We start from the raw sequence: 14,299 nt of genomic DNA on the forward strand, positions 1-14,299 counted from the left end.
CTGTCTGAATTTTAAATACGTCATATTTTATACTTAACCAGTAATATATCCTCAGGCTTATTTTTGTCTTTTCATTGACTACAGTACATCTGTTCGCCTGATAATTATGTCAAACAGTGTTAAAACTTTTCCATATTTGTAAGCAACATCGTTTGTGAGATCACACACACACACACACACACACACACACACACACACACACACACACACACACACACACACACACACACACACACACACACACACATTTTCAAGCTGCATGCAATATGAGGAAACAAACAATACAAGTTCCCATGACTTTTTTCTTTGTTTAATCAAAATTATACAGCAATTATACAGCACACAACTCTTGTTTTCAGAATAATAAACGTATTTTTGTCAATAAATGTGTTTAATACATTGTACACAACATCGAGCAGCACTTGGTTTACAACAAGGTACAGACTTAATGCTTCGGATTTCAAGTTTCACTATTTGTTTTTGCCCAAATAATAAATGACTAACTTACTCAATGTGAGATGCAACATAATGTTGGGAAAGATTCCCATGGTTACGACATGGTGGTTGTCAAACGACTCAACATGGACAAACGCAAAATAAACCTCCACCATGTTTTCGGTGTAGTTCTGCATGTCTGTTTTTCAGGAAAAAACAACTGTCCCCCAATTTATGATTTAATGAAACTTCTGTGGGAGGGTGTAGCATGGGCCAAGGATTCCATTCAATTTGGAGAGGCGTTGCCTCGTCGGAGGTCTTCGCTCTCAGTGTGCCCTCCTAGTTTATTATGAGACTCCTTACTGGATAGGTTGCAGCAATCAGAAAGCTACCGAAAGTCTGGTTGTAACAGCTGGGTGCTGACCTAAATGGCATTTATAAGTCCATGGCTGGTAATCATTCTAACTTCCCCAAGACAGGAATGCTGCATAACTCTTGTGAAAACTTCCGGACAGTACAGGAAGAAATAAGCTTTACCAAAAGCAACAGTTGGCACGCTCCCATTACAAGCTCAGGTCACGCTTGTAGTCTGCTGCATCACAGCAGCACCTCTGCTCTCTTTGGTAAACAAGCTGCAGCTGTCAAGAATAGCCTTTTAAAAAAGGTGAGAGGAATCACGGCTCAACTCATACTCTGCCCACTGTCTCTGGTTTTGCTTGGCCGTTTCTTGTACTTCTCGCTCAGACTCTGCAGTCTGAGCGGCTGTTTTGCACCAACTCCTCGGGCTGTTGGTCATCCTCTTCAGCCACCCTGACTACCGTCTTCCCTCTGGCGTGACCATCCTCCAACTTCTGAAAAGCCTGGGGCACCTGGGTAAATGGAAACTGGGCCTCCACTACTGGCAGGATCTGCAGTGAACAAGCAGAAAAATATCATGAATATGAGCTTAAAATCAATCAGGAAGCAAAGTCAGGAAACAATTAAGAGATCAGATTTAAACCCTCAGCATAACCATGGGATGAATAGTATTCGGCTTTTGTTTTAATGGGCATGGGATGAGTGGACTGATTTATAAGACAGCACTATTAGTGTAGACAGTTTGATTACATTTTTCTGTGACAACATATGCATATAACATTTATGGGATAAACTCCATGCAGTGAGTGCTCTAAACCAGACAAAATAATAATTTCTCTATCAACTGCTACTGGACCCAAATATAAAAAGGTGCATACTATAGATGTTCTGGGAAATTATAGTAAGAATTTTGAATCAATTTAGACAAGCAAATATCCAAAAGCTACATCATCTCTGCTCTCATAGCTGTAAATGTGATAAAGTGTGGGAGAGATAAGGAATGTGATGAGGCTGGACAATCCTCTGCTAGTCCCACAACACGCGCGTCCAGGCTTGTTATTCTGGTCAGCATCTCTCGTCGTTAACAATGAATGGCGAGCGCAGTTGCGTCACACTGGAAACCATCCACACTTCTGATTGAGAATAGGACCTGCAGACAGCATGTGTGTGTTTTTTGTGATGCCCATAGCTTCCCGCCACTGGTCTGAGTGTGCCGCTCGCTGTAAGCTCCGGGACAAAAGGACCGAGGTCCCACACGCTTTTTGCGAATGGCTGCTCAGCACTGTTTAAAAATCCATTCATCGTCTCCTGGCGCCTGACTCAATCGCCCAGAAGCCAAGCGTGCACAGCGGGAATGCGATGTTCACTCCTTAACAAAAGCCCAGGGGAGCCTTGAATACCGGCATGTATGGAATCCCTGGTATGTTCATATTTAATATGCTGTATGATCTCCATCCCTGCATGGATTTCCCCATCAGGCTGTGATTGGTGTGAAAATTAGAGAATTTACATCGCCCCATTCTGTCAGCATAGGTCGTTCTGCATGACAAGTAGCATGTATGATATCAGTAATGAGGCAGTACAGTACCATCCCTGCATCCACCAGCTTGCTGACCTCATCCAGGGCCGGCCCATCTGGCGCATAAAATCCCCACCGATAGAAGACTCCACTTGATATTATGTTCTAAGAGACAACAATTAAAAGTCAGGCAGGTGTGCACCTCACAGAGTATAAAAGAACACAGAGTGGTTATATCTGGGTATACAAATATTGAGTCAACAAACAAAATATCTCAATGCGTCCTACCTTTCATGAAGAGTTTCATGACAGAGATACAAATACAATGAGCTCACTACTGAAAGAGGAAAATTTGTAGAAAGTCAAAATCTAAATATTTTGAGTCACAAAACAAAAGCCAAAATAGACACATTATATCCATAACCACATTGACTTGAAAATACCAAGAGTCAGAAGTACAAGCATGGATTACATGGAATAAAAACTGATCAATACATATTTGCTGATAGACCAGTTACCTACCTGTAAAGTAGCTAGAGTAGCGAGTTTTCCTCACTGAGATTTCACATATAATGATTACAATTGTATTTTACGGTAACTGTTTGGTTATTCCTAGACATGGCATCCACCCACTGAAAAAAGGTATTTTAGTTTTGCCAATTGAATTATGTTACATGAAAAACACACAATCTCAATAAAAAGGTGCACCGGGAGGTATCTAAAACTAAATAGGAGAAGGAAAAAAGAAACCATCATGTACTAATCTTAATATTCAACACTTCTTTAGCTTCTGATGAATATATTCCGGCTTGCTTTAGAAAAAAAAAGAGTCAGTGCTGACAAGAAGTTGAACACTAGAGGGCTCAGTTGTGCTGTGATGTCCCCGATGAAAAGGGCGTGAGGTCTAGAGCTGGGCAATGAGGGTGTGACTGATGTGGCTGAGCCCGGCCAAACTGACCAGCTGGCTGCGACCGTGGACAAAGGGGCTCGGAGGCTTGGCAAGAAACACACAAACACTGGTATTTGCTGGGTGGAGATAGCCAGCTACATTCTGCACAAACACCAAATACTGCTGGTTCAGCAGCAAACACATGCATGCACACACATCGCATCTAGAACGCCCACACTCAGAGTCCCGTCCTCACAAATCCAACACTGCCAGCCGTACTGTCACCAATGCCCGGAACAACTTGACTCAGTCCCTTGAGCAGTTCCACCCTGTCCTCGCCTAGTCACCCATGACCCTCATCACACATGCACGCCACTAACAGAGCAATAACCTAAACAAAAACCTACATGCAACAACACAGGGCTTACACCTATGCAGGGACTGAAACGCTTAATGGTGGAACTCCCTTTTCTGCTGCACACAGTCAGATTAATTAAACCCTCCAGGGTGTATTTCTACAGCTCAAGCATAAACCTTTACAAAGAGAGAATATGTATTGAAGCCAAGTCAAGTTATAACATAATTGTTCCTTCCCCATTTCCACTGAACTTCGATTCATTTGATCAACTGAATAGAAATACATGTAAAACCTCTGGCTGGAACAGGTGTACACCCATTATGCAACATTATCTTTCCAAGCCACTGATGATTAAGTATTTCAGTTTGGGAACACCTGTGGTCCACACCCATGCTAATGCTTCACGAAAAATACCTGGAAAAATAAACAGGACAGTAAAAGTTAGCGGGGTGAATGGATGTGCATGTCAGACCACAAACAGCAGCGTCATCAGCTCTGTTTGAATGCGTGTTGAAATTGAACGTTTGTTTTGCTCATCTTACCTGTGTGACCTTGCTGTGCAGGGAGCATCCAGCTTGTAACATCCCGTCCAGTAAGCCCAGGGAATCGGTGTTGAGGAGTAAGGGTGTCACCAGCGTGACGTACTTTGCCCCAGACCAGGGCTTCAGCAGGCCCATCGCCCACTGCTCCGTTTCCCCGCCCACGTTGTCCAAGATCACGTCAAACCTGACAGTAAAAACACACTGTTTAAAATACCAAAAATAAGCACTTCATAGTAGGTTAGTGGTTATAAGAGCATTGCATGTTTAATCATCTCGGGTCAGTAGCCTCCTTATTGCTGGAGGATTTCCCTAATTTATAAGAGTGTTTTGTCGTCAAGCAAAAGCCAGGATTGACCAGTTTTGTTTCAGAGAGGGGACGAGGAGGTGAACATTCATCCACTGAGACCTTGAGCTCTGGTTTCCATGGAAACTACATAGCCATTCAGGGAGCTGTTGTGCCATGATGACAGGGAGATGTTTACCACATTCAGGGTGTGTTTAAAAAGAGGAGAAAGGAACACAATTGTCGCAGTCCTGGAGGATTTCTTCTCATTAGCACCTTCACTAAACTGGCAATGACTGTAATGATACTTCAGTAGTAAACTTGGAGCTAGTCAAGAACATTCTGCTCCGATGTCGCCACATAATACATTAAAAAACGGCACTTTTCACAGCAACTACACATACTTCTCCATCATTTCTAGCTGTTCAAGCGAATCTCCTGCGGTGTAGTCCACGACCTCATCGGCCCCCAGCCCTCTAACGAGGCCTTTGGCGTTCTGTGAGCAGGTAACAGTTACGTGGGCACCCCAGGCCTTCAATAACTAGTGGCACACAGAGTAGAGCGAAAATGAAATATACACACATACAAAGCAAGTGGCCTTACTAACATACAGCGTTTCAAAGATGTCAAACATACACTCTCCCTTACCTGAATAGAAAATGTTCCAACGCCTCCCGATCCTCCAGTGATCAAAACTCTAGGAGGGAGAAAAAAAAAAAACAGCAACCAGAGGGTCATTTAATTACTGTGTGACTCATTTAAACAAAGCTACTTCAAGCAGAGGAACACTGGAGGTAAAACGGAAGATTTTCACAGTCTACAGGTTAAAATGCAGGATCTAAAACCCTTTTGATGGCAATTAGAATGAAACAGAAGACCAGCCCTACCACTAAAATGAATGTGACAAAAAATGTGTCAAATGTGTCAAAAGTATAGTTCTGCATGGCTGGACTGATTTAACAGAAAAAGAACTCAACTGGAAACTCCAAGACTTTAAAGAATTCATTCAAGGTTTGATGGCCTTTTGTAATAGTTCTCAGAGACTTATTCTCTTCCCCGATGCTCTGATTCACACGTCTAATGTTCTAACTTCTGTGTATAAATGGTGATGGGGTTCAATAAAAGGTTACAGTATCCAGTATCTGGACACAATCAGGCTGGTGCTTGCCTTTTATTTGAAGAGCTGTCTCTGCAAAGACCACCTGCATTGACAAGAGCAGACAGAGCCGTGTTGGCTACATAGGGGATCGATGCTGCCTCTGTGTGACTCAATAATTTTGGTTTATGGGAAACCTGCAAAAACAGCCAGGAGTTAGAAATAAATCAACATATACACCAATATTTTTTAATTAAAAATGTAAAAGCTCAGTCTATTCATCAGATCGACTGTGAGGGCAGCTCGCTATTCTGCTGAATAAAATAAAAGAGGAAGAAAACAGAGGGCAATTTGTGTCTCTATAATTGGTGCCACAGTGGCTCCTGCACCCAAACCAACTTAATCCTGATTACCTCTTTTACTGTAGGATTACATAACAGGGTGCACTTCGTCCAGACTTAATTTACTATTCATACAAGAGCTCTTAATCAACTCTTTTCATTTGTTTGAAAACATACGGGCAGGAAAGTTGATTTAAATTAGTCAATTGATGATGAAAAGCAATAACTTCTAACTCTACTACCTCTGTGACTCACCTCAAACTCTGTTAGAGTCACAAATTCTGCCAAACTGCCTTGTTTCCATGGGGGAACAGCAGCCCATACCTGGAACACAAATATGACATTTAACATGCTGGACACGACTCAATTTAACCACCTACACTTATTTATTTAACCTCATTAATTGGCTATTAAGCTCTTACTCGGCAGATCTCCTCTCATAATGCGTTTTCCAAAGACATTTTTAAACTGATGGAACAATACATCGAGAATACGGTCTGGTGATTTGTTTTAACAGTATATTGTTCTATTATTTAATTACATTCACTTTAAGTTGAATTTGCATAATCCCATTTGTATCTGCAGGAAGACAGTAATGTGGAAATGTGGGAGGCAGCACAGTAGCGGTAGATAGCAGATATTATTCATGTGATGACCAAGCAGAAAAATCGTAGACTTTCTTCCAGGAAAATGTCTGTGGATGAATTGACTATGAAGTTGCATGCAATGCGATGACAACAAAAATCAGTACTACAGTAGCCATTTATTTTACTACTAATATATTTGGGTGCGTTAGATCAGTGGTACCTAACCTTTTTGACTTGTGACACCTTAAAATTAAGCAATGCCTACTTATGACCTCGTCACTGGTTCCATTATGTCAATGAGTTATAACCAGGTGGACTGTTTATTTTTTCTTTCTGAGAAAAAAAAAATAGGATAATAATAATAATAATAATAATAGAAACAAAATAATGTTGTATTATAGAACTTTTGTTCCTAAACTGTTGATCATCCTGCCCCAGGATATCAGGACCTCAGGTTGTGAACCACTGTATTAAAACAGCGTGGACAGATTTGCAAATTAATGAGCCGAACAGTTTTATGGCAATGTTGGATTTTATATGACGTTTGCGTCAAGATGATGATGAATGTTCCTTGTTACTCAATTTGCTGGATGAACCACAAAAAATACATTGGTTTCTGGTTTTCTTGTCAATAAATGCTTTCTCAATTGATTTTCGAATAATCTAGTATATTGCAGCATTGTCAAATTATGCAACATCATGCCCTCCTCTCTCTGGAATATAACAAGGTCAGTATTGGATTTTCACACCTGGTCTTAACCATTTGTTGTCTGTTTATGTAAAACTAAGTGTGTGTTGGAGCAAAGCATGCATGCATGTGTTCCTATGGTCACATTATTTATAAAATAGAAACATATAATAATCTGTAACCCTCCCTCTTCCCATTGTTTTTTCTTGTCTGTTTAATAGCATGGCCTTGTATTGCCATACTGTCTTCCATGGCAAAATCAAATTATGAATACAGTTATTAAAGATAGGTGTGCAGTGCAGCTTATACCTCATCTCCAGGAACAACATGTGCAACCTCAGATCCACAGTCCACCACGACACCAGACACGTCACGACCCAGAATCAGAGGGAACTCACTATCATTGTCCATCACAGACAATGGATGCCTTCTGAATTTAAGCAATTTAGCTCCATAACCACCTGAAAATGACAAAGCATGCAGGTATAATAAAACAAACTACAAATCACAGATTATGTCATCATTGTGTTCACACACTTACCCCTCATAGATATATCAAGAGGGTTGAGACTAGCTGCATGGACTTTAATCAGCACCTCGCTGGGAGAGCTGACAGTGGGCACCGGGAGTTCCTCTGTGTATTTCAGGGCCCCGTTAGAGCCATACTGATCCATGACCCAGGCTGACATACAGCCATGCAGCCTTGAAGGTGAGCTGCATATGTGCCTCCTGAGGCACACACTCCAGTATGCACTGGCTACTGTTTTGGTCGAGTGTGCTGCTTTCGCGTTGAACAAACACAGTAACCTGGTCGATGCCATAGCTTTGACAGAACCCATCAAGTCGTCCTTCACTGCCTATAAAGCCAGCTGTTGACGCATTCAGTCTTTTGGAAGAGCACTTGTCACTAAGTTAGCTAGCTGGATGGCTAGGTAGCTACTCAGCTAATATTAGCACGCCGAGGTCGTCAGCGCTCAAAGCAAACGCAAAAAAAAACATACATAACGTTAATAGGTCAAATGAATAAGCGACAGCGCCTGTGGGAACGTGAAGTGTATTATCCAGCGTCACATTAGGCGGAAATAAAAACCACTGTGACAAAACACAGCCGATAGCAAACCTCTCAAGGACTAAGATAGCTAGATGGCTACATAACAAGCTAACCTTTCAACTCACAGCGAGAGCCAATCAGAATCCTGGAGCTAAATATTCTGGCCAATAGAGTAAGATAATTACGCTGACGTATTATTATTGTTCTTCTTCTTCTTCTTCTTCTTCTTCTTCTTCTTCTTCTTCTTCTTCTTCTTCTTCTTCTTCTTCTTCGTATTATTATTATTATTATTATTATTATTATTATTATTATTTCAACGCATGAGATAATATGTTACCATAAAGAAATACAAATAAATTCATTGAAGTATGGGCTTTTTTTTATCATATTACTTAAAATTAATAAAAACTGAATTAAATCTTGTATTTATGCCCTATACTTTCTTTTTGTTAAGCCTAAATAATTTATGTGATTTATTTGCATTGTAAGCAGACGAGACCTCTGGTGCATTGGTGTATTGAAACTAATCATAAATGCTTGTATTGTTTTGTGTTATAGTTTTTTTTTTTAAATAGCAGTGCTATTAATAAGTAGCAATATCATATTTGATTACAGTGTAACATAAAAATATAATAAGCATACTAAAATATATATTTTTTACAATGAAATGCAAACCAAAACCATAATCAAACCTAAACCCTAATAAAAGAGAAATAATTGAATTGCACTGGCTCTATTAATTCTCAAACACAAAAACCAATTATGTAGCAATAATAGTCTATAATCATAAAAATGCATGTGCACATGAAAAAATTATAACCCAATATACTTGAGAGGTCCACTCAACAGTAAAGTGATGACTGAGTGCTCCAACGGCTGGAGACAAATGGGTGGAATACATGCCAGTATAGCAAAGACTAATGGACGGAGATCAGCAAAGAAAAACAAAGGCAAATGCAAAAAACATTATCTGTGTATATCCAAGCAATACACAGGGGGTTGCATTGGGCTTCGTTAATGTTTACATGATGCTTCACAAATAAAACATGGCATTAGTGTATTATATCTTTAAGATGTATTTACATAGACAACTTACATACAGCTTATCTCTGTTACCTTTTAAATCTTAAACTGAGACTTACTTCACTTTAAGATGGTTACCATTCACATTGAAAGTGGGCTGACAGCAAAACAGCGGCCCTGTTGTTGATCATTATAGATCACTTCTTCAAAAGCTACAAGGCCTCCCATTAGGAGTTCTCATGAGGCATGAAATGCAAGACAAAGAAGCAACTCAGTTACCTCATGTTATCCTAATTATAGGCTGGTGAAATAATAAAATAAAATAAATCCCACTTGTGATGCAAATGACAATCTGCAAGAAGGGAGAGAGGTGAGAAAAGAAAGTGAATTTGGGGACTGTGTGATCATAATTCAGCATGAAACCAGGCAACAAACAGTGCTGCCTTTATGATCACAACTCCCAGGGGAAAGAGGGCACACTGAAAATTGGGTGCTTTGTCCATGCTGGTTCATTACAGCGGGTCTGTCTTATTAATTATACTCCTGGCTGCTGCTCCAAAACCCTCTATGTTACTGTGATTAGAGGTTGTCATCTTTCAGGCAGTACACTGACTAAAATAACCATGATTGAAAATGTCTTGTTGACCAGCTTGCCAAGACAAGAATGGGAACAGACTATGAGAGCAGCATCTGTCTTAAATAGTTTTTATTGTTTTTTTAAAGGGTCATTCTTTCCCAGAAAACACCATGTCTTGCTTTTCTAGGCCTCCCTGCCATCTTGGGACCTGTGGCCCAAATCACATGGCAGCTCTAAAAACATCTATCTTTAAATCTAATTTAATATAGTGGTCATGTAGACAGGGGGTAGTGCAATCTGACCAAGGAGACTTTACCTACCCCTCCGGTCATCCTGTGCAAGGAATACATCAAATATATCATAGCAAAGTGATTCATTCGCATCTTTCTCACTTGTTGTTCCATGCATTCATTTTTATTGCATCCTTCTTCCTTTAAGGTCAAGCAAACCAATTAGCAGTCAAGTCTTTAGATGCTTGGCACACCACATCTTAACAGTGAGCCTGTGGTGAGGTTGGGCCTGAATGGCCACTCACTGCTTGTATAATGATCACACAAGCCTTGTTTATAACATACAACCTCTTCTGAGCCATGACAGAGAGAAGGAGAGGGCGACTGAGCAGCTCTCATTTGCTGGGCTATGAGATTATATTTTTAGAATGAACGATTGGTTTCTCTCCTTGGTAACTGCCCCATTTTTCTTGAATAGGTCAGACACAAGTACAGTGGATACTGACTGTGGTGTAGAGACATCTCGAGGAAACCCAAATGCATATGCTTCTTTATCATAACTCTTGGTTTTCCTTAATAAAAAAGGTGTAAAAGGAACTGCCTATGAGATGAACTCATCCTCTTTTGTGTGAGAAGAATATGTGTTTAATGAGGTAGACCTGCAGGAGACACAGGGGAGCCACACAATTAGCATTAGAGTTGATATGTGTATAGTGGCCATATGCTGTGCAATGTAACTGAATGGTGTTGCTGGTGTATCCCTCTGAGGCACATCAGTGAGCATGCATTTACAACAGGGGTTAAATCACACACCTGGAGCATACAGGCTGGTTATCCCGCTGTAGGACTCGGATGAATATACAACTCAATTGTTCACCAGGACCTGGGAAATGGCACACCTGCAGCCATCAATAATGTTATTACACACCACGCCCTCATGAACATTGCCATGTGCCAAAGTCATAATGGCAGGTAATGTAATGAAGGCTACTGATGCCCATACGTTTACAAATATATTATCATTCTAATAGAAACACCTGTACTCAGTGCTCAAAGTGGGCCGGTACACCAGAACACAGTACCGGCACTTTTACAGTTACGTAATGTGACTTTTTCTTTCTGCCAATCACTCTTTCGGTGCAGCAGTGCTTCATGAACCACATAAAAACAATGTGGCGATATGTTGTGGCCTTCTACTTGACATCAAAGTTTAGTGTTAGTGCGGCTGGCGAGTTTTTATCACAAACACCTAATGCAAATGCCACTAGCCTCATATGCAAAGAAAAAATATCCGTTTTAAAGGAATATAATCTCAAGCGTCATTACTCGACTAAACACGGACAACGGTATGAGAACTACCTGGGAGACGAGTGGAGAAAAAAAACGAGCCACGCAGCTTCAGAAAGGACTATTTCATAAAGTTATGTGGTGAGTTAGTCGCAAAAGCAGGAAGGGAGAGGCACAAGGAAAACCAGACATGACTGGACAATTTATGAGAGAATTGCCTCCATCCTTCCCTGAGCAGGCAAAAGTGATCAGAGAGCGAGGTTGCTCTAAATTATCGATGCAATGTTCACATCTTTTTTTGGGAACTGTCATTTATACATTTTGAAACATTATTTAAACGTTTTCTTAATCGTTTTTACAGGGCAAACATTTTCAGAAGATTCAAATGTTCAGATCAAGGTTGTGATATTAAGTCTTAAAGCTTCTTGGGCTCCATCTACAGTTATTATGCATAGTTTTAAGTTGAAACCTTGAAATTGTATTGTAAATATATTGTATTCACTGTAGAAATTCAGAATGTGTCTTTTTATCCTGCTGCAAAATATGTCCAAACATCCTGACTAGGACACTGCTCCTAAAACCTGAATGAATATCTCACACACCTCAGATCTTCATGCATACCTGTCTGGCTGACATGTGTTGATTCCAGCCTGTAGGCATCCTCTACTATAGAGATACTATAAATAACATGAGTATCAATACACTATGAACAATATGTGGAAACACAAACATCACTTTAACCATATAATGTTTCATTAAGGATATTATTGGAGTGGCATAGGCCTACTATGAAAGATGCTTAGCACAAGGATAATAAATATGGCAATAACAGTACAACTAATTATGACTGAAACAGTAGGCTATAACCTGCTCAAAGAAAGAATAAATACATAGGAATAAGTATTGTAATAAGTAATGACCACACACTGTACACCCCGCCTACACATTTATATTACATGCAGGATGTTCAGGTCAATTGGACCCGGGGCTAATAAGCGTGTGGAAATTGTAGGTCCTGTACCTTCACTCTGTCCTCCTGTTTGGGTCTGCTGTGTGTGTGTGTGTGTGTGTGTGTGTGTGTGTGTGTGTGTGTGTGTGTGTGTGTGTGTGTGTGTGTGTGTGTGTGTGTGTGTGTGTGTGTGTGTTTGTGTGTGTGTGTGTTTGTGAGAAATAACAAATGCATGTTTTGTGTACACCTTTTATTAATGTGATTACATATTTCATGAACACTTTGGGGATATTGCCCATTAAAAAAACACATGATCTAATATATAGTATGTTGTATTCGGTCACACACAACACACTCACACGCACATACACACACGTACACACAACCTTGCAGTCCACAGCAGTGACACAGGAAACCAAATGTGCTCTGCTGTTCATCTCATAGATAGCATCTTATCTACAGGCTTCCTCCGCACTGCAAGGACAGCAGTGGAAATATAATGCACTGCTCTGTCTCTGTTTGTCCCGAGGATTAGGAGGAACTATACTGTATACGCTGCCGTCATACTGAGTTATTGCTGTCATTTTAAAACTTTGGCTTACACACACACACTTACACAAAAGATGAAAACTACTTGAAAAAGTGGCAGGAGGATTGACAGAAACAAGTACTGACTGACAATTGTCAAATGTAGTAGAAAATAGGCACAAGATGGTATCTGAATAGTTGGACAGAAACTACAAGACACGTGACCTGAATAAAATATACTTTGAGAATAAAAAAAACACACAGAACTTAAAACTGTTGTTAATTAAAAAGCTTATTTCTGCTTGTGCCCTCGTATAGTCAACATTTGGTGGTCTGTATCTACTGACAGGATTATCACAATGAATTGTACTTATGTAAGTGAATGAAAATATATTCTATCACACACAACAAATTCCATCAACACAAAGTGCTCAAGCTTTAATTGACACATTCATATATGCACACACAACACTCAGAGACATAAATACACAAAACGCGCATTTGTACTACTATTCTTAAGGACCCACAATGACCAACATAAACACTACATGAAAGCTACAATGTAACCCACGCTCTAATCCTAAATCTGATTATTACTCTAACTCTAAAAACAAGCCTTAATTTAAAAACCCTCTGAACAAGTGAGAGCAAACGTAATACAAAACTGAAATTGGTCCGAGCAAAGATGTAGAAATGCACACTTACAAACACACACACACACACACACACACACACACACACACACACACACACACACACACACACACACACACACACACACACACACAAACACACACACACACACACAAACACACACACACAAACACACAAACACACACACAAACACACACAGAGACAGACAGACACACTCATTGTATAACTTTTTTCATGTTCACATAAATAATAAATGCTAGAACATAAACAATGACTAAAACAAAGCTCCACTGTAAACTGTGTGATTTATTGTGTTTCTACTATTGTTCCACCAAGAGTGCAAACTGCAGGGTGTCCAAAAAATACAGCAAATAACAATAACTGCAGAGCTAACAGCTCCTTAGAGCCCTCATAGTTGGCATAACTACCATTTAGAAACCCTGACCGCCAATTTAGGGACATTGCCCAGACTGCTAAAGATAAAAACAAGTAGCATGCATTCCTTCACCAGCAGTCAGAGAGCATAGCAGTTGATTCTTTATAACCATAGACAGGTAATGCTTCCTGTACGGATTCAATTTAATCGAAACTGTTATTTTTACCAGATACAATTGCACTTACACAAATACAACTAAACTTTCTCCATAGTCCAGGGTATCTTACATCTTTTGGGGCAGTCGTCTGATAAATGAACCACATTCATTATACAAATGTCAGTGCCTGCTGGTGGAGTGTAGGAAGGAGAGAGGGCTGGGAGTCGAGCTGACAGGCTGCTAATGAGATAGCAGATAGTAGTGGGGTGTATGATATAATGAGGCACACTGTGGAATTGTGGGTGGTCATCTTGTAGCTTTTCTGTGGCAGTAAACCATCTCCATCTCCATCATTAAATGTTTTCACCAGGT

At 40.2% G+C, this 14,299-nt stretch overlaps 1 protein-coding gene across 1 annotated transcript; it reads right to left on the reverse strand.

Annotated features, from left to right (window-relative positions):
- Nucleotides 1-39: 39 nt before the first annotated feature.
- On the reverse strand, nt 40-8,000 carry LOC306733919 (reticulon-4-interacting protein 1 homolog, mitochondrial-like). Its single transcript, XM_079215230.1, has 9 exons — nt 7,637-8,000; nt 7,405-7,556; nt 6,076-6,144; nt 5,552-5,676; nt 5,032-5,080; nt 4,788-4,924; nt 4,101-4,284; nt 2,381-2,476; nt 40-1,343 (listed from the first exon to the last, which is right to left on the reverse strand). Exons 1-9 carry the CDS (start codon nt 7,932-7,934, stop codon nt 1,176-1,178), a joined length of 1,278 nt encoding a protein of 425 aa, XP_079071356.1. The 5' UTR covers nt 7,935-8,000; the 3' UTR covers nt 40-1,175.
- Between the last annotated feature and the right edge of the window lie 6,299 nt (nt 8,001-14,299).

The sequence above is a fragment of the Taurulus bubalis genome (genome assembly GCF_910589615.1).
Source record: "Taurulus bubalis genome assembly, chromosome: 3".
Classification (NCBI taxonomy): Eukaryota; Metazoa; Chordata; class Actinopteri; order Perciformes; family Cottidae; genus Taurulus; species Taurulus bubalis.